Source organism: Pleurodeles waltl, chromosome 4_2 (genome assembly GCF_031143425.1).
Source record: "Pleurodeles waltl isolate 20211129_DDA chromosome 4_2, aPleWal1.hap1.20221129, whole genome shotgun sequence".
Classification (NCBI taxonomy): Eukaryota; Metazoa; Chordata; class Amphibia; order Caudata; family Salamandridae; genus Pleurodeles; species Pleurodeles waltl.
The window spans coordinates 153,071,798-153,097,594 of record NC_090443.1 but is presented as its reverse complement, the minus strand read 5'-3'; the positions used below and the strand labels follow the sequence as shown (position 1 = coordinate 153,097,594).

The 25,797-nt window shown below is 48.2% G+C and overlaps 1 protein-coding gene across 1 annotated transcript; it reads left to right on the top strand.

The window, feature by feature from the left end:
• The first annotated feature begins 4,309 nt into the window (after window positions 1-4,309).
• LOC138293830 (putative nuclease HARBI1) lies at window positions 4,310-5,163 on the top strand. The gene is made up of 2 exons (XM_069233149.1): window positions 4,310-4,679; window positions 4,781-5,163. The coding sequence occupies exons 1-2, from the start codon at window positions 4,310-4,312 to the stop codon at window positions 5,161-5,163; spliced, it is 753 nt and encodes a 250-aa protein (XP_069089250.1).
• The last annotated feature ends 20,634 nt before the right edge of the window (window positions 5,164-25,797 follow it).

The following is a 25,797-nucleotide window of genomic DNA, read 5'->3' as shown; positions in this document are numbered from 1 at the left end:
ACACACGCATACATGCTAATACCCACAACCACCACACATAAATGTGAAGAAAAGCCATGACAAGGTAGGTACCATCGACACCAACGGTGTTGTGGCGCAGATAGATTATAATATGGTAAAATCAGGAATAAAACTCTGTACACAAAGGCCCAAGGTCCTGTCCATAAGTCCCACAGTGCCACGGGAACACTGAGCACAAGGTGACGCTCCAACTTGACTCCTGACTGCAAAGTACAGGCCTCCACAGGGCAGGGGCATCAACGGGGCATGCAGGCACCTCAGGGGGGAGGGGGACGTGCGTGGTGAGGGGCTTTGGGTTTTGAGTGTGGTCCTCTGGTCTGGGCTTGGAGGGGGTTCTCTGGCAGTGGATTTGGAGAGGGGTCCTTGGGCTTGCCCTTAGAGGGGTGATTTAGCTAAGGGGGGGTTTGGGCTTGGCCTTGGAAGTGGATGGAATGGGCTTGGCCTTGAAAGCGGAGGGAGTGGGTATGGGCTGGAGGAGCATGAGGAGCAGTGGACGTGACAGGAGCAGAAGTGGCAGGTGGTGGAGGGGCATGGCAAGGGGCAGTGGTGGACTGGGCGGCGGAAGGCTGGGGCCTTGGAAGGGTAGCAGGATGCTTGGGGGAAAAGAGACTGGGGCAGTTGTGGGGAACAGGGAAAACTCTTGCTTGAAGGAAATGTTTTTTGGGGACACAAGGGAGGTCAAATTAAGGATGTTTGCGAGTGCAGGGAGTGGGTATGGTTGTGAGGTGTGTACGTGGAGGTGCCTTGGGTGCAGGTGCGTGGGTGGATGAAATGTGTAGGCTGCGGGACTGATGGATGGGAGTGCAATCATTTAGATGTACCTGTAGGAGGTGGGGAGGAGATGCAGGGAGATGGCAGGGGGGACGTGTGTGTGTATGATGGTGTGGTGTCTGCAGGTAGGGTAGATGTGCTGCATGTGGGTGTGTTGACAGTCATGGTGCCTGTGCCAGTGGTGTATGGGGTGCATGAAAGGGGGTTAGATACTGTGGTGACTGTGGCAGTGAGGGCACATGTGGTAGGATCAGTGACTGATGTGGCACTGACTGCAGGTGTGAGTGGTGTACTGACTGTGAGGGGGAGGTGATGGGGGAGTCAGTGCGGGGGTGGATGTTGTCATGTCAGCATGTGTCTGTTGTGTATGTGCATGGCGGTGGTGGTGTTTGTGGTGCTTATCTCTGTCCTTGTGTACCGTGTCTGTTGGTGTGGATGCATTTGGGTCAGTAGGTGTGCCTTGGATGGGTGAGGGGAGAGGGAAGAGGGTATGGGAACAGGTAGCTGGAGGGGGGCAGTTGAAGGGACACTGGCTGCCATCAAGGAGGAAGCCAGAGCCTGAAATTATCTCTGTAGGCCAGACAAGGCACCGTGAATGCCTTCCAGGAATACATTGGCCTGTTGCATCTGGGATGCTAGTCCCTAGATGGCATTCACGATAGTTGTCTGCCCCACAGAGATGGACCTCAGGTGGTCAATAGCCTCCTCAGTGAGGGCAGCAGGGCTGACTGGGGCAGGTGCAGAGGTGCCTGTGGCAAAGGAGATGCCCACACTCTTGGGTGAGTGGGCACGGGCAACTGGGTGGGGAACTACAGGGAGGGCAGTGCTGGTAATGGGGGTGCGGACAAGGATGGTGCTGGGATGGTCCCATATGGGTCCGCCAGGGAGCCACCCTCGGAGGAGGAATCAGAAGATGTAGTGGTTGATCCAGTCTCCCCCGTGGCACCACCCTCGCCCTCTGTCCCACTGGTCCCCTCGGCTCCGCTGGTTTCAGCCTCCTGGGCCCCATGAGCTGCAGCTTCCCCACTCACCGGTGCCCATCTCCTTCACCAGATGATGCTGATGCACACAAAGGCAGAGGAGGACAGGGAGATAGGGAGAGAGGGAGAGAGATAGGGTGCAATCAGTAACACAGGGTAGAACATCAGCATTTGATGCCATGCCATGATACGCTATGCCCACCCCTGCACATCCTACAACTAGGGAACACCATGGGGGAAACCACAACAATGCACATGTCAACCGCTGATGATCTGACTGATGAAAACATACATTAGGGGTGGCATACCCGCCACACCTGTCCAGTTCCTGCCTACTAGCCATGGCCGGTGAGACAGGCATGTAATGGACTACACACCCAACAGAATCCTGCATGGCTCGTTGGTAGGCCTACTTGGCTATTGTCAATTAGCACTGTGACCACTTGACGCACCCTACCCCACTAAACATGCAGTGCCTGCCAGCTGACTGAGGTCCCGGGATCCACCCCGGCACAGTGGTTGGCAAGGACTAATCACAATGGCCTGACACCCCAGGTCCAATCATCCTGTCGCCATGAGCTGGCAAGCACATCCAGCTTGTAGGTGGCCACACAGTTACAACATTGGAGGAAGCTGCCCCGCTACCAATGACTGCATGGCAATACCCACACCTGTGATGTCAATCCTACCCAGATGGACACAACCCGTAGTGGACATCATTGTACCAAGCACCCATGCCACAGCTACCCAATGGTTCCCACCCAAAGCCACTATGGCAACACATGTAGCAAGTGCAAGTATGTACTTACCCCCATGTGGCTGCTGTGGTGCCCTCAAACATCCAACCACCTCAGGGTAGGCCACCGCCAATATGTGGGCCATTGGCGGGTCAGAGTCCGATGGGCACCCCTCCCTCATTAGGAGGACATCACCAGCTGGGCCTCCACGGTCTTCCGGGCCCAGCGTGTAAGGACCTCGCACTGCTTTCTGCAGTGGATGTTCCGCCGGGCATGGACCCCCAGGGTCCGCACTTGCTTGGCGATGGCACGCCAAATCCCATTCTTCTGATGGGCGCTGACCTGCATGGGTAACACAGACAGAAGGACACCGTCATTTAGCGTGGCATCCCTGGGACGGCAGTGGACAGCACACATCACACTTCTACACCCACACGTCGTCCCCCAACATCTCCTTAGGCCCCTCACCCATGTCCATGCTCCGGACAACTGCCACCTACCAAGGCCCCCATCCACATGCGCACTACTTACTTACAGGACCATGACATTGGGCTCACCTGCTGCTCTGGTGCACCATACAACTGTCCTTACAGGGGCAGGACCCCGTCCACGGGCCACTCCTGGGTGAAGACTGGAGCCCTATCTCCTGCAGGACATGGCATCTTGGCTACCAGAGTCAGAACACAGCAGCACACGCAGTGGAGGTCTTCAGTGCACAAGGTTCAGGATTCAAGTGAGCAGGAGCACATGAAATGGCAGTCATGGCCACTGCGGACATCACCGTCACCGCCGTTGGGTGTTACCATTGGCTCCTGCCTCCCAAAGGCAACAGTGTTAACCAATGGTGAGTTGCACCGCGGTCATGACCGCCTACTGCTATGATGTCTGTCGGACTGCAACAGACTATGGGCTTATGGCACTTGGCCTAAAAACAAATTTGGTTCTTGGACTTACCATGGTCCTTAACACTGGTTACCCTTCATAAATTTTGAACGCTTTTACCAGTGAGGCACATTGATATCGGATAACCTATCACAGTTTCAGACTCAAAGATTCACTTTACGTTGTGATTCATATACTTTTTTCGCTGTTATTACTTCGCTCAATAGCCTTGAAAAAGTCACCAGTGTGATGAAACACGTGTTGGCTGTTTTTGGAGTGATGTTCTCTTTTTACTGAATGCAACTTCGCCTACAATAAAGAATTCATATCTCAAGACAAGATGTGAATACCAACGTGCCTTTTTTCTTCATTTATCCGACAGAAACCATACATTACGGAGTGTAAAGACTTGTGTCTTACTGTTGTTTATTGTGTGCTGTGATCTGTTTTTGCTTACTGCTATGATGTGTTACGCCGACGGGATGACCTCACTTCCACCTGTCACATGCATGCAGGTCAGGCAGCTGCCATTTTACATGTCCGATGTGTATTGTGAGTGAAATGTTAGTGCATCATTGGTGACATTTGGTGACCTGTGGTCACATCAACACCGTTGACACAGTTTTGCACTACATAATACCAACTCTGTCTTGTTCCCAATAACGATGTAAGGTTGAGGATGAGGAATGCACTGGTGTACAGGTCCCTAGTTGAGCTTGCCACCCTGGAGGAGCGTCACGTCATCCAGACCTATTGACTGAACCATGGGACCATCATGGAACTGGGGGCCCAGTTGGAGCCGGATCTGTTGCCTGCCATTCACCATCCCAATGCCATCCCTCCCACAGTGAGGGTATTGTCAGTCCTCCACTACCTTGCCTGAGCCCCTTCCAGATCACAGTGGGCCTGGCAGCAGGGATGTCACAGCCCATGTTTAGCAACGTTCGGAGGGATGTACTATGTGCCCTGCTCAAACTTCTGGCAAGCTACATCCAGTTCCCCCAACGTGCAGAATTGCCCACTTTCAAGGCTGCTCACGTCCCTCATGTCACTGGGACTATGGATGGCACCTACTTTGCCCTGGTGCCACCCAGGAGGAGTGAACAGGTCTATAGGAACCGCAAAAACTTTCATTCGGTCAATGTGCAGATGGTGTGTCTCACGGACCAATACATCTCCCAGGTGACGGCCATGTTTCCAGGCTCTGTGCATGATTTCTTCATCCTGCAGACCAGCAGCGTCCCACACATGATGGCACCACTTACGAAGTACCAGGCCTGGCTCATCAGTATGTACCCCTCCATATGTGTGCCCCTCAGCTCTCTGCACTGTTGTGTCCCTGCTCTATCACCCTCCTGGTCTTGATATGCTTCTTACCTCTGCACACAGGTGACTCTGGCTATCCCAGCCTGCCCTGGCTCCTGACACCTGTGAAGCATCCAACTTCAGATGCAGAGGACCGTCACAATGAGGCCCACGCGCATACCAGACAGGTCATTGAGAGGTGCTTGGGCCTGCTAAAGGCCAGATTCCAGTGTATGCATATCTCCGGGGGTGCCCTGCTCTACAACCCACAGAAGGTGTGCCAGATCATTATGGCCTGCTGCATGCTGCACAATCTGGTCCTTAGGCATCACATCCCATTGCTGGATGCAGAGGAAGGGGTAGTTGTACTAGTGGCTGATGAAGGGGACATGGGGAGTGATGAAGAGGAGGATGATGAGAATTCAGCTGACTCAATGGCAGAGCAGATTCGACAGTACTACGACTGAGATGCAGGTATGTGTCAACTGTCTGGTATGTGTCCTATATAACTGTCTGCCTTGTCCCTGCTACCACCTGTTGTCTTTGACCACTGACAGTATTGGTTGCAGCAGAACTCTTGTGGATTGGGGGGGGTGTCACATGTGTCCATGACTTAGGTAGTCCCAGTGTACAGGTCAGACCTATAGTCAGGCAGCTGTTGTGCTGGTGCACTAGTGCCATCAACGAGTATCTACAATATTACATGAGCTGCCGGTTCAAGTGCTTTGTGTGTGCCACACAGGGTTGTTGCATCTGTGCAGCATATATCCTGGGTGTCAACATTGGGTGGCAGTGCTCCATTGTTGTTGGTGGCAGTGGGTATGGGGTCAGGTCTGTCGATAGGTGCTGTGAGGGTGGGACCATTGGGTTGGTATGTGTTGTTTTTGTGTATTAGTACTGGCCATATGATTGTGAACTTGATTGCCATATCTGCCTTGGATACCTGTTCCTACAGTGCATTTGTGTTGAGTTGGCATCTGTGACACCTACATTGATGTTTGTTCCTGTTTTGCTCTACTTTCAGGACATTGTAGTGGTGTACTCTGGTCCCTGCCTGACCTGTTGCCCCCCTTGACACATATCTCCAGCCACTGGCTGCTCCACGATTGACCTCCCTGCATTTTCCTCCCCTTTCTGTCACCCTCCCATGCATGGGCTGGGCAATGGTTGCCAGTTGCACATATATGGGCAGTTCCATTCGTACTCATGACAAATAAAGACATAGGCAGTAACTGTGTTCAATGGTGTTCATTTGTGAGGGACAAGTGCAAGGGGTGATGAGTGGGGTCATGGAAGCAGATGTGGAGGGCTCTGATGGGATGTGGCCAGTGGAAGGGGCCTGCTGGTGGTTGGTGGACTCATGCAGAATGGTGGTCAGGTCCTTGAGCATACCTTCTATGGAGGCAAAGGTGGCACTGTGAGCCTCCCACTGTTGCATGGCCTCCTGATGGTATTCCCCCTGCAGCCTCTGGGTCTCCTGCACGGTAGCGAGGATCTGGGCCACTGTGTCCTGGGTCTGCTGGTATACACCCAGGACTTGGTTGAGGGCCTCCTGGGCAGTCAGTTGGTGTGGCTGCTCCAAGCCTTGGACCACAGTTTCCCTCCCACTTCCCCTGTCCTCCTGTGCCCCTAGCACAGTGTGGCCACTCCCAGTAGCAGCAGGGCCTTCATTGTCTGGGATGTGTGCCCTAGACTCTGGCCCCTGTACTATGGGGCACACCTCTGATTGTGAGGTCACTGGGGCACAGGTTTGGAGTTCAGGGGCTGGCTGTGGTGTTGTTGCCACATGGATGGGGTTGTCTGGTGTGTCCAGGATGGGTCTGCTGTTGGTGGACTGTCCAGTGGCCCCAGATTGCCCAGGTAGATTGTCCCCATCCAGACATCCAGTGGGGCCTTCATCCTGGAGAGGGCTGTCTGAGCCTGGCATCCTCTGCAGGGTGGCAGTGGCAGGGGTACCTGTAGATGGAAACAGTAGATATAAGTTGTGTAACTGTAGTTGTTATGTCCCTGTTGTGATACATGCAGTGGCTCGACTTGCTTCCCAGTGATGGCAGTGGCTGCTGCTGCACTGCAGACATTGATTTGGTGTAGAGGCTTGTGGCATGGTTTCCACGTGGCATAGGGGGTTGTGGATGGTGGTTGTCATTGCTGTCATTGCCATGTGTTGAAATGAAGTCGTGGCAGCCAGTAGGTGTGGGCTGTGGTATGGTTGCCCATGCAGATGTTCCACTGTGCAGTGGGTCTGTGGTGTGTTGCTGTGTGGGTTGTGCTGGATTGTGGAAGCTGTGGTTCTTCACATTGTGGCTGTCATCCGTGCATTAGGAGTGAGTGAGTAGGGGTGGTGGGAGGGGAGTGGTGTGGCATGCAGAGGGGGGAGTGGGGTGTTTGGGACGGGTGCAATGGGGTGGGTTGTAGTAGGCTGAAGAGTGGTGGATGGTGGGAAGGCATGCTGGGCAGGGGTGGTTGGTGCTTGGGGGTTATTGTTCACTTACCAGAGTTGAGCCCTCTGCTGATGCCAGCCAGGCCCTCGGTGGCATGATGTCCAGGGCCTTCTCCTCCCAGGATGTCAACTGAAGGGGAGGAGATGGGGGCCCAGCGCCAGTCTTCTTGATGGCTATCTGATGCCTGGATGTCATGGAATGGACGTTCCTCCTGAGGTTGTTCCACCTCTTCCTGATGTCCTACCTTGTGGGTGGATAGGTGCTGACTGTGTTGACCCTGTCGAGGATCCTCTGCCATAACTCAGTTTTTCTGGCTATCGATGTTTGCTGTACCTGGACTCCCATGAGCTGTGTCTCTACTCTTATGATCTCGTCCACCATGACCCACAACTCAATGTCGGTGAACCGTGGGTGCTTCTGACGTGACATGTTGTGGGGTGGGTATGTGGTGTGCGTGTCAGGTGCAGTGCAGGGTGTGTGTTGATGTCGGGGTGCTTGGCTGTGGGTGCTGGTGGGCTGTGGTGGTAATTTGTACAATGTGTGCTGTGAGATTGTTTTTGTTGTGTTTGGGGTGTGCTTCGTGTCGAGTGTGTCTGCTCGTAGTTGTTGCTAGGGATTGTGGGTGTGTGTGTTGGGGTGTTATGTGGTGGAGTGTGCAGGTGTGAGTGGTGTTTGTATGAGTTTCAGGTTTGGCATATTCGAACTGGCCAATGTGTTGTTGGCTACTTTCGGCAGTGCTTTTTTGTACTGCCAACAGCTTACCGCCGTGCATTTACCGCTGTGCTGGAGTTTGCCTCTAAATATGATCGTCGGAATGGTGTCGGTGTGGCGGGCCGGGGGTAGAACAGTCACTCCTTCACCGTGGGGTGGCCTGGCAGTGTTGGTTTTGTATAGCCTTAAAATAGCCTGTGGAGGGAGTGGAAATCGTTTTTACTTGTATTAAACAGGAAGTGAGGGTCAGTAAGAGCCCTCCTTCCTGTTGGGACCGCAAGTTAGCGGTCTAGTGTTAGAGTGCCGATTCTGGGCTGCACCCCGTTCCTGGAGGCATAAATGTGCCGGAACGAGCGACCGCGCTTGAGAAGAAAGCATCTTTTTTAGCTGTTGCTGTTTTAAGGTTTGTGTGGTGACATCTGCTTTTTATAACTACTGTGGCTTTGATGTATTAAATTTTAGTATTTTAATAGAAAGAGGAAAATAGAATAGAAAAATAAGGAAAATCGTTTTTTTATCAATGTGTGTGTTTTTTATAATTTAGCATTTTTAAATTGTGCAAAAGTCATTTCTGAGTATTTTTAATGTTCTGGGGGTTTGGGGAAGAGGAGTTTAGTTAAAATAGCCTGTGGAGGGAGTGGAAATCGTTTTTACTTGTATTAAACAGGAAGTGAGGGTCAGTAAGAGCCCTCCTTCCTGTTGGGACCGCAAGTTAGCGGTCTAGTGTTAGGGAGCCGATTCTGGGCTGGGCCTCGTTCCTGCAGGCATAAATGTGCCGGAACGAGCGACCGCGCGCAGCGGGCGCGCCAAAGGCAAGCCCGTCTGCGCCCGTCCGCGTCTGACCGGGCCCCGGGGCCAGGAATGCTGCCCTTTTTCATAGCTGTGCAGTATCTGGGGGAGAGGAAGATTACAGTAAACTATCGCCTAATCCCACTAATAATGTAGTATCTAAGCCTTTAAGGAAGGGTGGAGCTATTTGGACCTGTGAAACCTGTAATTGGGCTATTCAAGTCCCTATAGAGGCAACAAAGGTAAGAAACCAAGACATTAGGCCGGCAGGGTCAGGAGAGAAAAAAATGAAACAGAAGGCATTTCATAATTACAGCTTTCAGTATGCCTTAATAAATGCTAGGTCCCTTCCCAAACATAAACAGAAAATCTGCGAAATGATTGATCATTGGCAGATTGATTGTCTATTTATTACTGAAACCTGGGGTAAAGTAGAATCGGACCCAGACTTTATTGTCGACTCTCCACCAGGTTTTACCTTCCACAGACTTGATAGACCTCAGAACAGGGGGGGGGGGGATCTGGCCATTATCTATAGGTCTACGTTGGCATGCACATGCATTAGTTCTTCGACAGATTCATGTGAGGCAATGACATTTACAATTTCTCAAAACAGTGGGGTACTACTAGAGGGGCTGTTGTTATATCGTCCACCGGGACCGACTGAAATTTATTTACAGTCTTGGCCTAAGTTGATAGAACCTATGGTTCTGTCTGCAAAAGCTGTGATATTGGGCGATTTTAACATGCACTTTGATGAGATGTCAACTCCTAAGATCCGTGAATTCATTGACTTTATGGAGGCCCTGGATTGGACCTCCAGAGTCTCGTCGGCCACCCATATTGCAGGGCATATTCTGGATGGGGTGTTTGCACGAGCTACTCAACAGGTGGAGGTAACCATGATACAGTTGAGTTGGATGGATCAACATCTGCTGAAATTTAAACTCACCTCAAAGAATGTTGGGGCTGCTAACGTGGAAACGAACAAGGTAGCCAGGTTACGGAAACAGGTTAAAGTGGAGGAATTAGGCCCAGCTTTAGAAGCTGGTTGGGATAAGGCTAAAGCTATGGCCTTGCCCCTGATTGACAGCTTTCTGAAAGGAGTGGAAATGACCATGGAAGAAATGGTACCCCCCGTAATTAGAAGGCCCAATAGTCAGAAGAAACCAGGTCACCCTTGGTTTACAAAAGACCTCAAACTCCTTCAAAGAAAGTATCGACAGCAGGAAAGACAGTGGAAACTTAATCCAGTACCTGAGGAAAGGGTGGCCCTTAAGTCCACTCTAAAGGCTTATAAAGCAGCACAATTTATGGCCAAATCTAAATTTTATACTACCAAAGTAAAGGAGGCTATTAATGCCCCCAGGGAACTTTTTAAGACGATTAAGGCCCTAACTGTGCCCATGAAGCCAGCTGGTCTAGAAAACTCTCAGGGTTTCTGTGACAAAGTTGCTTTTCATTTTGAAAATAAGATATTGCAAATACATAGCAACTTTGATACCCAGATTATTCCCGAAGTATTACCCCCCATGATAACAGAGAGTGCTACATCAGATGACCAGTCACTAATGTCATATTTCCAACCCCCTTCCATGGATACTATTAAAAAGAAGAGTCTTGAAATTAAATCGGGCTCCCCTCTGGATCTGTGTCCTCCTTCCATTTTTCACTTGGTTCCGAATTTAATGGCACAGATGTAGGGCCCCATTTACCAAGAGGTAGCTATGTCTGGGGAGTACCCATCTAGCTGGAAAGAAACGATAGTAGTACCCTTCAAGAAAAAAACTGAGGGGGATAATCAGGACATGAGTAATTTGCGGCCAATAGCACATCTCCCGTTTTTGGCAAAGATTCTAGAAAAAAATTTGAACTCTGAATTGATCGAGTTTTTAACAAAAGCGGATGCTCTTGATATCTCCCAATACGGGTTCAGAAAAGGGCACAGTACTGAGACTGCCCTAATCTCATCCTCTGATACTATTCGAAGGATGGTTGATTAAGGCAAGGGGGCCGTTTTGGTTCTTTTAGATTAATCCGCTGCCTTCAACACTATCTCTCCCACACTATTAATGTCCCGTTTGCATCATGTGGGTTTGAGGGACAAGGCGCTTAAACTTTTGAAGTCTTTTCTTACAAATAGATGGACCACAGTTAGCTGTGGTGATTTCAAATCTAGACCTTATCTTCTGCCATGTGGGATTCCGCAGGGATCTTCCCTCAGCCCCACATTGTTTAATGTGTGTGTAGCGCCTTTGGCTAGTCTAATTCGTACTTTTGGTTTCATTCCATCTTCCTATGCTGATGACTCTGAGTTTATTATTCCTATTAATCAGCCGTGGGAGGAGGTTGCAGAACGGTTTAGTAATTGTATGGTGGAAGTGAGTAAATGGATGAAGATCAATTGGCTAAAAATGAATGCCACCAAAACTGAAGTTTTATGTTTTGGACCTGGAAAGAATTTATGGAACTCACGGTGGTGGCTCTCTGAATGTGGTAACTGCCCTGTGCCCACTACTGTTACTAGAAACCTAGGCATCTTGTTCGACGAACATCCGTCCTTTAAAAAACAGATTAATCATGTGGTAAACATCAGTTTATGGTCAATTAAAATGCTCAGAAAAATCTTCCCCTATCTGTACATGAATGGAGAGTATCTGCTATCCTGGCATTGGTAATGTCCAAGATAGACTACTGTAATGCACTGTTCCTTAATCTGGATAAGGCGCTGATAAAAAGACTCCAATTAGTTCAGAAATCCGCTGTCAGAGCGGTTCTTAATCTCCCACGATGTATATCAGTTAGAGAGAGTCTTAGGAAATTACATTGGTTACCAGTGGCACAGCGTATCCAGTTTAAGTCGCTCTGTCTTACTTTTAAGGCAGTTCATGGAATAGGACCACAGTACCTGACTTCCAGACTCCTCCTGCATGTACCTAAAAGAAGCTTGAGGTCTTCCCAAGCTCACTTGATTCAGGTCCCTCGCACACATAAAGCCAAATGGGGAGACAAAGCTTTTACAGTAGCTGCAGCCAGAGGATGGAACTCTCTCCCACAGAATATTAGGCAAGAATCAGGTTATATGAAATTTAGGAAAATGGTGAAAACTTGGCTCTTTCCCCGTTAATTTTTTGGTACATCAAGATCAGTGTCTTTGATTTAGTTTGTTTCAGTTTCTTCTATTGGATGTTTTTCTATCTTCATTATTTCTGTTATTTTTCTTATCCGCTGTCTATTTTTTACTACGTGCTTTCTTCCCAGCGCTTCGATGCTCTTTGAGTAGGAACGCGCTTTATAAATCTCGAATTACATGACATTACATTTTTTTTGTATCTGTTTTCGGGCAGTGTGTGCTTTGTGACTTATAATCCGGCAGTTGCTATACAGCCACCACTGGTGGTATGGTGGCGCCATTTCGCATTGCAATCTTGCCCGAAGACCGCCAAAGCCATAATGAGGGACATAGTCTCTGTATAATATGTGTTTGTGTGTGTGTGATGCAATAGTGCTCTGACATTCTATATAGTAACATTATTTAAAAAAATCAATAAATATGAGAGAGGGGCTATGAAGAGATGAAGGGCACTGTTGTAAGATGTTAGTGGTAGAATCCAGGGCAAAGAAGGTGATTGTGGGAGTGTCAACAAAAATCGCCGTGCCGGGCACCATCAGCACTAAAGCTGTCTCTGGATTGATAAAGTATAGATATATATGTAACCAATCTAAATAGAAAATGTTTTAATGCTCTGTAAATGTGAAGGAATTTGAAACTGAAGGATCTGAAACTGAAGGCTAAAAATGAAGTTGATATCCTTAGCTCGACTCACAGACACAGCACACATACTTCAAACAGTAGTATGGATGATTAGGGGTTTCAATTGAAGCACTAGCAAGCTCTGACAAAAAGGTAGGGTCTGATAATGGCAAAATATACAAAGCAATAAGGTGGTGGACCATAGCATCTAGCTTTGACTTTTATAAATAAACACAAATTCTGAAAAACTCCAACCTTCACATTTAAATTATAATTTCAGTTTTTGTCTGTGAATTAAAGAATATATTTCATAATTTGTGTATGTGTTTCACATTTACTTGTTGCTGTCGTTGTGTATTTTGTTGAGGTTCACATCCTAAAAATTGTTAAGGAAGTGGCCCCCGGCTTCCACTAGTGATTAAGTGGGGGTCTATGGAAGTCAAAAAGTTTAGGAATCACTGTCATATATTATAACCTCTCCGCTTAAAAAACCTATCCCTGTGCTTCAAAGCTTCATCAGGGTTAGCAAGCACTATTTAAATACAATTGCAGTTACAATTACAATCATATGCAACATTAAAATACAGCAGCTGCCTAATGAAATTTCTGCTCAAGACGACAAACCTTAAGCACTCATCTGGGAGATGAGAATGAGCAATCATCCAAGATGGAAAAGTTACTTTCATGGTCAAGGGCCTCCTTCTGCCGCAGGCTGATTCTAATCCCACTGCTAACACCTGAGAAAGTATGGCAGTTATTAATCTTCAAATACCCATACATCTCTATGTTTAAAACAGGAAGGAATTAATATAAATAGAGTGCTACTACTTTGTCAAATTGAGTACTACAAGAGGTTAACATACCGTTCTATTCCTAATGCAGGGTATAAAGCACCTCCTCTACCAGCTGACTAAATAAAGGGATGGGATGGTGGAGAAAAAAGGAAATGTTTTATTGAGCAGCAGTGACAGTGGCTGTTGCTGTTGGAGGGGAGAGAGACTAGAAGCGGAACAACTAAATTAATTGGCTTTGATAGCCTGCACCTCCCTAAGACCGAGGCATTGGAAAATCCACCTTAAGCCGTGCAGCAGACTCACGGATGTAGTTAATGGCCTGTAAGTGAATAGTCAGCCAGCACTGCCTTGAGTACCTTGCCTTGGGACATTTCAGGGGTTCACTGCCAGCCAGTTGCCACAGGTTGGGTACCTGTTCAATTACGCCATCAAAATGTCTCCCAACATCCCTCTATGTTGGGTGGGAATTTCAACTCCAAAATGACCAGATACATGTTAATGTCATACATTAGAGAATATACCAATTCTCAGGATATATTTGTTAGTATCGAATACAAGCAAAGAAGGGCTAATTTCGGGAGTGTTTAGAGAAAAGTTGGTCCTGTGTACGGTACTCCCATCATAATACCAAAAAAACAAAAGTACACAGTTCCAGCCAATAGACTAGTACAAATGTATACAGTAAGTAATAGGGTCTATGAGTGTGCTCTTATTAGAACAAGAGCCCTCACTCACCAAATGGTGACATGCTTCATCATCGGGCTTTTGCTCCTCGTCAGGCCGGCACTGCAATGCCTGACGGGCCCCTCGTGGGGGCTCTTTGCCGGAGATCTTTTTAGTGTAAAGAATGCCGGTAGCTGAGTGCTGGTATGTGGGATTGGTATATGGGTATGTGAAAATAAAAATGGCTAGAGGTCTGGAAAAATCGTATTTAATCAACCCAGACCGCTGTCATGATTAAAAGTGTGGGTAAGGATTAGAAGTAATGTCTAGTCCACCCTCAGAAACAAAAAAACTGTCAGTCCCTGAATTGGGGGAATGTGGAGAGTTAGAGTACAGAACTAACTATACTTCTAACATCGGGGTCAACATGTTTCTCGCAAAAAATGTCTGTTAAGGTCGGTGCGATTCGTCAGGACCAAAAAACGTACCTAATCCACATGTTATAACTCAATACGGGATTTCTTCGTACCACAAAAACCCTCCTTGTATTAAAGGATGGGCCCCATCGGGATAGCGATAAGCATCAGTGGTCCAGGCTTGTATAGTCAACCCGCTCGTGTGGTGACCGGAGTTTTCTGGGACGCGGAGCAGGGGTAGGTTATCCACCCGGTGGCCACACGAGCGGGTTGACTATACAAGCCTGGACCACTGATGCTTATCGCTATCCCGACGGGGCCCATCCTTTAATACAAGGAGGGTTTTTGTGGTACGAAGAAATCCCGTATTGGGTTATAACATGTGTATTAGGTACGTTTTTTGGTCCTGACGAATCGCACTGATCTTAACAGACATTTTTTGCGAGAAACATGTTGACCCCGATGATAGAAGTATAGTTAGTTCTGTACTCTAACTCTCCACATTCCCCCAATTCAGGGACTGACAGTTTTTTTTGTTTCTGAGGGTGGACTAGACATTACTTCTAATCCTTACTCACAATCTGTTTTTAATCATGACAGGGGTCTGGGTTGATTAAATACGATATTTCCAGACCTCTAGCCATTTTATTTTCACATACCCATATACCAATCCCACATACCAGCACTCAACTACCGGCATTCTTTACACTAAAAAGATCTTTGTCAAAGATCCCCCACAAGGGGCCCGTCAGACATTGCAGTGCCAGCCTGACGAGGAGCAAAAGCCCGATGATGAGCATGTCACCATTTGGTGAGTGAGGGCTCTTGTTCTAATAAGAGCAGACTCAGAGACTGTATTACTTACTGTATACATTTGTACTAGTCTATTGGCTGGAACTGTGTACTTTTGTTTTTTTTATATTTGTTAGTATTCATAAACACAACTTTAAAACATTCAGATCATTCTTGTGGATTTTTTACATATGCACAGTACTTCATTTGGGGATAATTAATACGTGGAATTTTGCAAAAATGCCTGTCAAAAGAGTCATGGTTGACCACCCCACAGGCATCTATGGCATTGACTTTTCCAATTTGACTCCGGCCATGTAACTCCCGTGGTCCTCCCCAATAAATTGCACTTCATCAGGCAAAATCACCTGCTCCTTCAAAATAGAATGAGTGTGAGCCAGCATGAAATTTGGACCACACAAACAACAATGCCAGAGCCAACCCAAAGAATGTAACCACCCTGGAACAGAATAGAGGATGGGGATGGGCAACCTGGCCATCACTTGGTACGCTGGCTCAGTCACCATACCCTGACATCCTTAGGGACATGTAATGGAGTACTTTGGGAGGCTATGGACAATTGCTGTAGTGGTGGTCTCCAGCCCTTCTCTAGAAACCACAGTACCCTTGCCCCAGTTTGAGCCACAGGCTTCCCAAACCATTCCTATCTTGAATCCTCCTGCATTTCTATATTTGATGCCAAGGTTACCCACAGGCTTTGTGATCAAATATGCATCGTTCCCTGCCAGAAAAAAACTTCTCAAAAGCAACCTGCTTCAGGGCTGGGTGGGTGGATGGATAAAATCCTCTTTGATGAGGCAGAAGAAAGGAAGGTCACACTGTGCAGGTGTGTCGGTGGTCGTCAGGTGCAGACAGGCAAAATCAGGTGGCAACAGAAAAGGTTGTGCCCCAGTTTAACTTACCTGGCCATCCCTGCCTTCCACCCAGGCAACCCTGTCACCCACTCATCAGCCTGTAAGTGGTGCTGTGGGGAGCCCAAGAAAATTCAAACAGGGCATCCGTCGTCGACTGCCGCCTTCCACCGGTCTGATCCAGCCGCACCTGTCTCAGGGCCCGTCAGCTCTTGGTGTCACCCCTGGTCCAAATTATACAACCAAATTAGTGTGCTTGCTTTCAAAACTTCTTACATGCCAGCACATGCCATTCAAACAAAGGCCTATCTTGACACAGGGCCTTAGGGACCTGGGGTTAACCCAGCAAGGTCTGAGCACCCAGCAGGTGTGCATATAGGGGATAACAACCACACCAAGTGCCCAAGGTAAAAAAGGCTAGCAAAAAGTAGGGCTTGGGAAAACAACAATCAGACTTCAGCATGGGCTGTGCCATTTTGTCTAAGCTCCAGCGCCATCTGTACAGGGGTAGGCAGAAAAGACCTTGACTGGCCTCTCAGGTGACTTTTAAACACAGTGGAATACTGCCCAGATACGCCTGCAGCCCATATGAGAGCTGCCTGAGCTTGAGTCATGGATATCCTTTGGTGGGCCGGTATGAAAGGGTTCTGCCGCCCATCGGCATGCCAAGTTGGGCTTCCTGTGAGGGTAACTACCATCTTGCCCAACATAATGGTGGCTCCAGTGAGAGTCTTTTTCCAACCTCACCAGTGATCTTTAATCAGGCTAATCACAGCTGACAAATAGGCAATTTAAGGAGAGCTACTCTTAGGCCAAAATATTGTGAGAAAGTAGCCTCTTTCTAGCCTTGTTACCCCCACTTTTGGCCTGTTTGTGAGTGTATGTCAGGGTGTTTTCACTGTCTCACTGGGATCCTGCTAGCCAGGGCCCAGTGCTCATAGTGAAAACCCTATGTTTTCAGTATGTTTGTTATGTGTCACTGGGACCCTGCTAGTCAGGACCCCAGTGATCATAAGTTTGTGGCCTATATGTATGTGTTCCCTGTGTGGTGCCTAACTGTCTCACTGAGGCTCTGCTAACCAGAACCTCAGTGGTTATGCTCTCTCATTTCTTTCCAAATTGTCACTAACAGGCTAGTGACCAATTTTACCAATTTACATTGGCTTACTGGAACACCCTTATAATTCCCTAGTATATGGTACTGAGGTGCCCAGGGTATTGGGGTTCCAGGAGATCCCTATGGGCTGCAGCATTTCTTTTGCCACCCATAGGGAGCTCTGACAATTCTTACACAGGCCTGCCACTGCAGCCTGAGTGAAATAACGTCCACGTTATTTCACAGCCATTTTACACTGCACTTAAGTAACTTATAAGTCACCTATATGTCTAACTTTTACCTGGTAAAGGTTAGGTGCAAAGTTACTTAGTGTGAGGGCACCCTGGCACTAGCCAAGGTGCCCCCACATTGTTCAGGGCCAATTCCCCGGACTTTGTGAGTGCGGGGACACCATTACACGCGTGCACTACATATAGGTCACTACCTATATGTAGCTTCACAATGGTAACTCCGAATATGGCCATGTAACATGTCTATGATCATGGAATTGCCCCCTCTATACCATCCTGGCCTAGTTGGCACAATCCCATGATCCCAGTGGTCTGTAGCACAGACCCTGGTACTGCCAAACTGCCCTTCCTGGGGTTTCACTGCAGCTGCTGCTGCTGCCAACCCCTCAGACAGGCAGCTGCCCTCCTGGGGTCCAGCCAGGCCTGGCCCAGGATGGCAGACCAAAGGACTTCCTCTGAGAGAGGGTGTTACACCCTCTCCCTTTGGAAAATGGTATGAAGGCAGGGGAGGAGTAGCCTCCCCCAGCCTCTGGAAATGCTTTCTTGGGCACAGATGTGCCCAATTCTGCATAAGCCAGTCTACACCGGTTCAGGGGACCCCTTAGCCCTGCTCTGGCGCGAAACTGGACAAAGGAAAGGGGAGTGACCACTCCCCTGACCTGTACCTCCCCTGGGAGGTGCCCAGAGCTCCTCCAGTGTGCTCCAGACCTCTGCCATCTTGGAAACAGAGGTGCTGCTGGCACACTGGACTGCTCTGAGTGGCCAGTGCCACCAGGTGACGTCAGAGACTCCTTGTGATAGGCTCCTTCAGGTGTTGCTAGCCTATCCTCTCTCCTAGGTAGCCAAACCCTCTTTTCTGGCTATTTACGGTCTCTGTCTCTTGGGATTCCTTAGATAACGAATGCAAGAGCTCAGACGAGTTCCTCTGCATCTCTCTCTTCACCTTCTGCCAAGGAATCGACTGCTGACCGCGCTGGAAGCCTGCAAACCTGCAACATAGTAGCAAAGACAACTACTGCAACTCTGTAACGCTGATCCTGCCGCCTTCTCGACTGTTTTCCTGGTGGTGCATGCTGTGGGGGTAGTCTGCCTCCTCTCTGCACTAGAAGCTCCGAAGAAATCTCCTGTGGGTCGACGGAATCTTCCCCCTGCAACCGCAGGCACCAAAAAGCTGCATTACCGGTCCCTTGGGTCTCCTCTCAGCACGACGAGCGAGGTCCCTCGAATCCAGCAACTCTGTCCAAGTGACCCCCACAGTCCAGTGACTCTTCAGTCCAAGTTTGGTGGAGGTAAGTCCTTGCCTCACCTCGCTAGACTGCATTGCTGGGAACCGCGACTTTTGCAGCTACTCCGGCTTCCGCGCACTTCCGGCGGAAATCCTTTGTGCACAGTCCAGCCTGGGTCCACGGCACTCTAACCTGCATTGCACGACTTTCTAAGTTGGTCTCCGGCGACGTGGGACTTCTTTGTGCGACTTCGGGTGAGCACCATTTCACGCATCCTCGTAGTGCCTGTTTCTGGCACTTCTCCGGGTGCTACCTGCTGCTAAGAGGGCTCCTTGTCTTGCTCGACGTCCCCTCTCTCTCCTGGTCCAATTTGTGACCTGGTCCCTCCTGGGCTACTGCAGCATCCAAAAACGTTAACTGCACGATTTGCAGCTAGCAAGGCTTGTTGGCGTTCTTTTGGCGGGAAAACACTTCTGCACGACTCTCCACGGCGAGAGGGATTCGTCCACCAAAGGGGAAGTCTCTAGCCCTTTTCGTTCCTGCAGAAACCTCAGCTTCTTCTGTCCAGGTGAAGCTTCTTTGCATCCACAGCTGGCATTTCCTGGGCATATGCCCATCTCCGACTTGCTTGTGACTTTTGGACTTGGTCCCCTTGTTCCACAGGTACCCTAGATTGGAAATCCATCGTTGTTGCATTGTTGGTTTGTGTCTTTCCTGCATTATTCCTCTAACACGACTTCTTTATCCTTAGGGGAACTTTAGTGCACTTTGCACTCACTTTTCAGGGTCTTGGGGAGGGTTATTTTTCTAACTCTCACTATTTTCTAATAGTCCCAGCGACCCTCTACAAGGTCACATAGGTTTGGGGTCCATTCGTGGTTCGCATTCCACTTTTGGAGTATATGGTTTGTGTTGCCCCTATCCCTATGTGTCCCCATTGCATCCTATTGTAACTATTCATTGTTTGCACTGTTTTCTAAGACTATACTGCATATTTTTGGTATTGTGTATATATATCTTGTGTATATTTCCTATCCTCTCACTGAGGGTACACTCTGAGATACTTTGGCATATTGCCATAAAAACAAAGTACCTTTATTTTTAGTATAACTGTGTATTGTGTTTTCTTATGATATTGTGCATATGACACTAAGTGGTACTGTAGTAGCTTCACACGTCTCCTAGTTCAGCCTAAGCTGCTCTGCTAAGCTACCATTATCTATCAGCCTAAGCTGCTAGACACCCTATACACTAATAAGGGATAACTGGGCCTGGTGCAAGGTGCAAGTACCCCTTGGTACTCACTACAAGCCAGTCCAGCCTCCTACAAATATGAACAAGGGCTTCCCTTGTAAGGGAGAGACAAGGAGCTAGGTCTGGGGCTCCTGGGGAAACTACTTATCCTCCCCTGTTGTCTTGACTCTTTGGCCCAGAGTTGGGGATAGGACGGAATCACATAGTGAGAGCAAAGGTGCTTCAAATTGCCCGCTTCACATAAGAGTTGTGGGGCAGATGGGCAGAACTAGTTGACACGATATGCTCATCACCAGTGGGTCTGTTGTTCTGTAAACAGGTTAGTTTTTAAGGTACCACCACTGTTTGCTCACCTTCTTTGCTCCTGCAACCACAGGACGAGTCACAGCAAGGATGAGTGCCTCCTGCAAGAATATCCACCTACCTACTCTCTTGATTTTAAGAGAGGGTCACTGGTTATATTTCCTTTGGCTTGTGTGTATGAGGCGGTATCGCTGGCTGCACCAGCAGCGAACTTTTAGGGTTTATCCACCTCTCCAGCACTACCTTTAGGACAACACAGGACAAAAATGGCAGCGCCCCACTAAAGGGCCGGCCCTATTATGATTTTCCTTCTGGGCTGGCGGGAAACAGGGCCTTTACATTGACGCTGGAGCCTAATGAAGCCGAAGCCAATGTGGCAGTGCGGCATGTGCAGCAGCACTCATCGCACATTTCACTGACTGTAATTCAGGCAGTGAAATGCAAGACGGGGCTGTGCATAGGGGCCCTTACACTGCCCATGACCAGTACATGGGCAGTGCAGGGGCCCCCAAGGGGGCCCTGAGTCACCCATTCTGTAAACCACCAAGAAAAGGCTGGCAGAATGGGACTCATAATCCCCAGGGCAGTTCTGCGCTGTTGGATTTGAAACGCGAGACCAGCAGGCTGCCTGGTGGCGGCAGCGTTTCCATCATGGCGTCTCTGCCAGGGTCATAGTATGGCGGGCGGACCGCTACTACTGTGGTGGTCCGCCTACCCTCCATGAGTCTGGCGGTCCTTAAACTGCTAGACTCATAATGAGGGCCTAAGTGCTAACTTCCATTGGCTATCACTGATTAGCGTACTTTAAGGTATCAAATTAATTGGTGCATTTTACTTGACTTATTATAAGTCGGATTTAAAGTAACTTTTAATGCCAAGGTGAATTTAGAAAGTCACCACTTTCTTGCCCAAACGTTCTGATAGCTGTTTCTGATTAATTACAGCAGTTTTTGCCTGAAACAGCCTGCTGTTCTCCTGCCAAGAGGTATGAAGTCCTCTCAGGAATGGAGAACAAAAGGTTTATGAGTGGGAGGAGGTGTGTCCTCAGCCAGCAGGGTGGCCAGAGAGCTCTAGCCACAAATGACTCAGCTTCTAAGGGGTTAGGCAAATGATAATCACACTGCATCTTGCTCTTCCCTTTGTGCAGGCAGATAGGCTGGCATCTCTTCCGAAGGAGGAAACCCACTGCAGAACCGGTTTTCCGGGAGGGGTTGCTAACTATACTGGACACACCTCAGAGATGTGCCCATTGCCCTTTTCCAGAGAAGAAGGGTCCTGACGTCTTGGATTTGAGCAGGAAGATGCACTGTGGAATTGTTTAGTGCCAATCCCACAGGACTTGATGTAAAAGTGTGTAGGGTCGACCCATGGGTAAACCCCTTGGGGTGCGCCTTACCGGTTCAACAGCTTCAGCAGGAGCTGTTGAACCTATGGAGAAAGTAGCCCATTGGTCAGTGAATACTCCCCATCCACAAACTCGAAATTGGCATAAAGGTGGCACCACTGACTTGCAGTCTCAGAAAACCGCTTGATATGGAAAGAACAGAGGAAGTACAATCAATCAATCAGTATTTGTAAAGTGTGGCTACTCACCTGTGAGGGTCTCAAGGCACTGGGTGGAGGGACCTCATCTGAGGAGCCACATCTTGAGGTTCTTCCTGAAGATTGTGAGCGACGGGCTTTGTCTGAGGTGCAGGGGGAAGTTGTTCCAGCTCTTCGCTGCAGTGTAGGTAAAGGATCGTCCTCCGGTAGTGGTTTTACGGATGTGAGGGATGGTGGCCAGGACCATCTGGCCAGAGCGGAGGATCTGGCGGGGGTATGGAAGGAGACGCAGTGGTATAGGTAGGCTGGTCCTGCTTTGTGTATGGCCTTGTACATGTGGGTGAGAAGGTGGAAGGTGATTTGCTTCTCGACCGGTAGCCAGTGGAGGGTCCTCAGGTGTTGGGAGATGTGTTCTCGCGAGGGAGGTCTAGAATAAGTCTGGCGGCGGCATTCTGGATGAGTTGTCGTTTTTGCTGCTCCTGGTTGAGGTGCCGGCGAAGAGGGTATTGCTGTAGTCAAGCTTGCTAGTGACTAAGGTGTGGGTGACTGTCCTGCAACAGTCTGCTGGGATCCATCTGAAGATCTTCTGAAGTTTGTGGAGTGTGTGCCAGCAGGAGGAGACAACAGAGTTTGCCTGGACGGTCATGGATAGGGAGGAGTTGAGGATGAATCCTAAGTTGCGGGCATGCTCAGTCAGTGCAGGGGGGGCACTGAGGGATGTGGGCCACCAGGAGTCATCCCAAGCTGAGGTGGCGTTTCTGAAGATGATTAGCTCAGTCTTGTCGGAATTGAGCTTGAGACAGTTTTCTCCCATCCAGGTGCCGACGGCTTCCATTCCTGAGTGGAAGTCTCTTTTGGCCATGTCCGGGTCTTCGGTGAGGGAAATGTTGAGTTGTGTGTCATCGGCATATGACACGATGTTCATACCATGGCTTCTGACGAAGGCAGCGAGAGGCGCCATGTATACGTTCAACAGCTGGACCTCAGAAAGAAAGGCTGCACCAAGGAAAACTGCACCTGTTGCATCTACCAAACCAGTACAATACCCAAGAAAGCAAATGGCTGCTTCTGCTGTTGAATGAACCCATGAAGAGAGATGCCAAGGGGTGGCTCTGCTTTCACTCCTATTAAGGGCCAGTGAGGTGTCTTCAATGGATAGTTGGCTAATGTCCTGTTATGTTTCAGTGACACAAAAGCTAATGAAGCCCTGGTCCTGAAAAGTCCCTAGATGACTAATCTGCCTTTGACTTGCCCTGGACTCCGCTGGTGGAGCAGAGAGAATATGTCCTATCCCCCAGGAAGCCCCTCTCATATCATTGACTCTTTTCTAGAACTGGAGTGTTCTCTTTCCTGCCAGAGAACTGCAACTTGCCAAATTAAAGCAAAAGATGACAGTTCTGGAACCCAGAGTCCAAGGCGCATATACCACTGTTATTTAACGCTGTAGGTAGCCTTGAAGGCCATTGGAGGCTGAAGGCTTTCACAGACCCCTGGACTTCACCAATCCGTGGAACATAAGGCTGGATCTAAGCTACAGAAAACTCTACCGGATCTCACTTTCAACAAGAAAAAAACTAGAAAAATTTCAAAGTGAAAAGGCAAAACCTTGACTGGGACCAACCTGGCTCCCACCTCCGACACCGACTTCCTCAGTGGTCAGCCTGAAACTTTCACTTTGCCCCAGACCCTCACTACAAGGTTCATAAAATACAGTTAAGAGTGAAAAGCAGTCATTTACAAACTTTGTTAAAAAAATCCAAACTTTTTGAAGTTAAAAACACTGACTTATTCAAAGCTTGCAAAAATCATAACTCTGGGTCTTGTCATCTGCCGTTTGTTGTTTGGGTGTCTATTGAAAGATAAAAATATATTATTTGTTATAATTTGGAGCAGGCTTTTTATTGTGTTGTGTTTCTTAGTTATTGACTGTTTTGGTTCTGAGAAATGCTTTACACTTGTTTTAATTTGAGTTATGCCTGACTGCTCTGTGCCAAACCTAACTAGAGCTGAGGTTTGATATAAAGAAACCTGACTGGCCCTGATATAGAATAGTGGTCATTACTACATGGTGAGGCCTCACAGCCACTCCAACTAATACTACACTTTCCCACAAGTGTACAATAGTTTTTCCTTTTTGGTATTTACTGTATGATTTTATCTTTTTTAAGTTCATGCTTCATTTGATGTTGTAATTTGTGGCAGGACAGAAACGTGCTTGGCCACAAAGCAGGTACACACCTTGGCATCACAAACTAATGAAGGTGAATTCTGGTAGATTTGGTACTAAACCTTAGCTGAAGTCAGAGGAGTGGTACTACAGAGTGTAGTGCAGGGGGACATGTGCTACACCAATTGTCTTTGGTCCTCCAAGGTACTCTACTGTACTGCCCTGGGGTTGTTAGAAGCTAGTGCTTGCGCCAGGGGACCAAGATATGGTCTAGTTGCCCAGGCCTATCTCACGGAGGGGTATGTGGGGATACCTCTTTTAGATTGACTCTGGCATGGTTGTTTAGGGGCTCAGCTTACATATTCTCCCTGGTTTGTTTTCCTGTAAGCAAGCAGGTGAAGTTGCATTGTGAAGATTGCATCTAGTGGGCCCGGTGGGTTTTCACTCGGCCCTAAGTCAATTAGCTGGTGCTGTAAGGGGCAGTGAGATGGACAACTATGACTCCGAACATGTTGATTAGGAGATTCCAATGTCTGTTAACTGTATTGGGTCATCTTGCTCTAACAGAAATTTATATACAAAATGTAACTAGACAGTGTGAAATAATGTTTCACGTGCAATTGCTGGAAAATGTAATAAATACTGAAATTAGACCTCAGTTCTGTGTAAAACATCATGCAATCATAAGCTGTAACTAGATGTAAATATGTAGGCGTTTTAGGAAAATGGATCTGTTAACAGGAATTGCGTCATTTGTTGAAATATAAGACTGAATGCCATGGTAATTACTAATCACAGTGCTAAATGTGAAATTCTTGCTTTCAATGCTTTTTGTTTTGGTGTTATGTTTTATAATAAATATGACCTTTGTGCACCCATACTTAATAGACTCTCCAACCATGTTACTGGTTTGGTTAAGTTGGAATGGGGTGGGATCCATAACGGAGCCTTCTCGGCCTATTACAAGAGAGAGAACAGAAGTGAAGAAAATTATCATTGCAGTGAGGAAAGCGGCAGTCTCTGGACCCTGAGGACCCACCCCTGCCCCACAGTCAAGAAAAAAGCTAGGGGGAGGGGAGTCACAAGCAGCAGCTTTATGGTGCTAATTGGCAGGGCCACCTAACCCTGAAATAGGATGTGGATTATACATAGACAGTGCATGACACTCGCAGCCCAAGCCAGCCTACATGTCAGCTAATAACTATGTGCAAAGGTAGCGAATGAATCCTACCCTTCAAGTAGGGTAGGGTACTCCCAGAAACTGAGCTATTCTAACATAGTTAATGCTCCTCAGGAGTGAAACTAATATTCGCCAAATTTAAATACAGTAGATAAATGGAGAATTAGAAGTGCTGAATTTGAATTAAATATGATGATCACAGGTGTCCCCGCCTACGAGCGACCTTGTTTGGTTAGTTATTCAATAAATTCCGGCCATTTTTACTCCAACAGGTGTACTCCTCGTAAAGTGTTCATAAACGCAAATGCAAGGATGTTGGGGGTCGTGGCCCAGTCCTGGGATTATGAGTCGGCCAAATAATTTCCATGAATTAAAAACTGCTTAGTCAAATCCTGCACGACTGCATCCACAGACAACCCTAAATTTACCGAACAGTCACATTAGAGGGGCAAGCCCCCAATTTAGGTAGCCAACTCCGGAAAGTTTCGCTATGACAACTACGCATTAAAAAATGCAAGAACGATATTGAAACATAACAACAGGAGATTAACCCAGAAACGCGGTGTGTTAATACCGCTCTATTTAACATGATGAAAGCACTTTCCCTAATCCTTTTAAAAGCAGGAGGGGACCGCCCCCCCCCCCGACAGAGGAAATGCCTGAGATAGGAGGCAGGCCCGTGTTTGATCATTAGTTTACAGATAAGAGCTCTCCTCATCTGCATAGCGAGACAGCACAGAATGATGGACAGCTGATCTCCTCAGTCGGCCAGAGGGGTTTAGGGACTCTGTTTCACAGAGGAAGGGCTTGTCGGGGCATGCCCGAGGACACCTCTAAGTGAAGGTTGGAG

What these genes read in the sequence shown, in the direction of transcription:
- LOC138293830 (XM_069233149.1), top strand. Translation starts at nt 4,310, where the DNA reads ATGTCACAGCCCATGTTTAGCAACGTTCGGAGGGATGTACTATGTGCC. An exon ending in GTACCAGGCCTGGCTCATCA is followed by an intron (nt 4,680 to 4,780) that starts GTATGTACCCCT and finishes CTCTGCACACAG; the next exon opens with GTGACTCTGGCTATCCCAGC.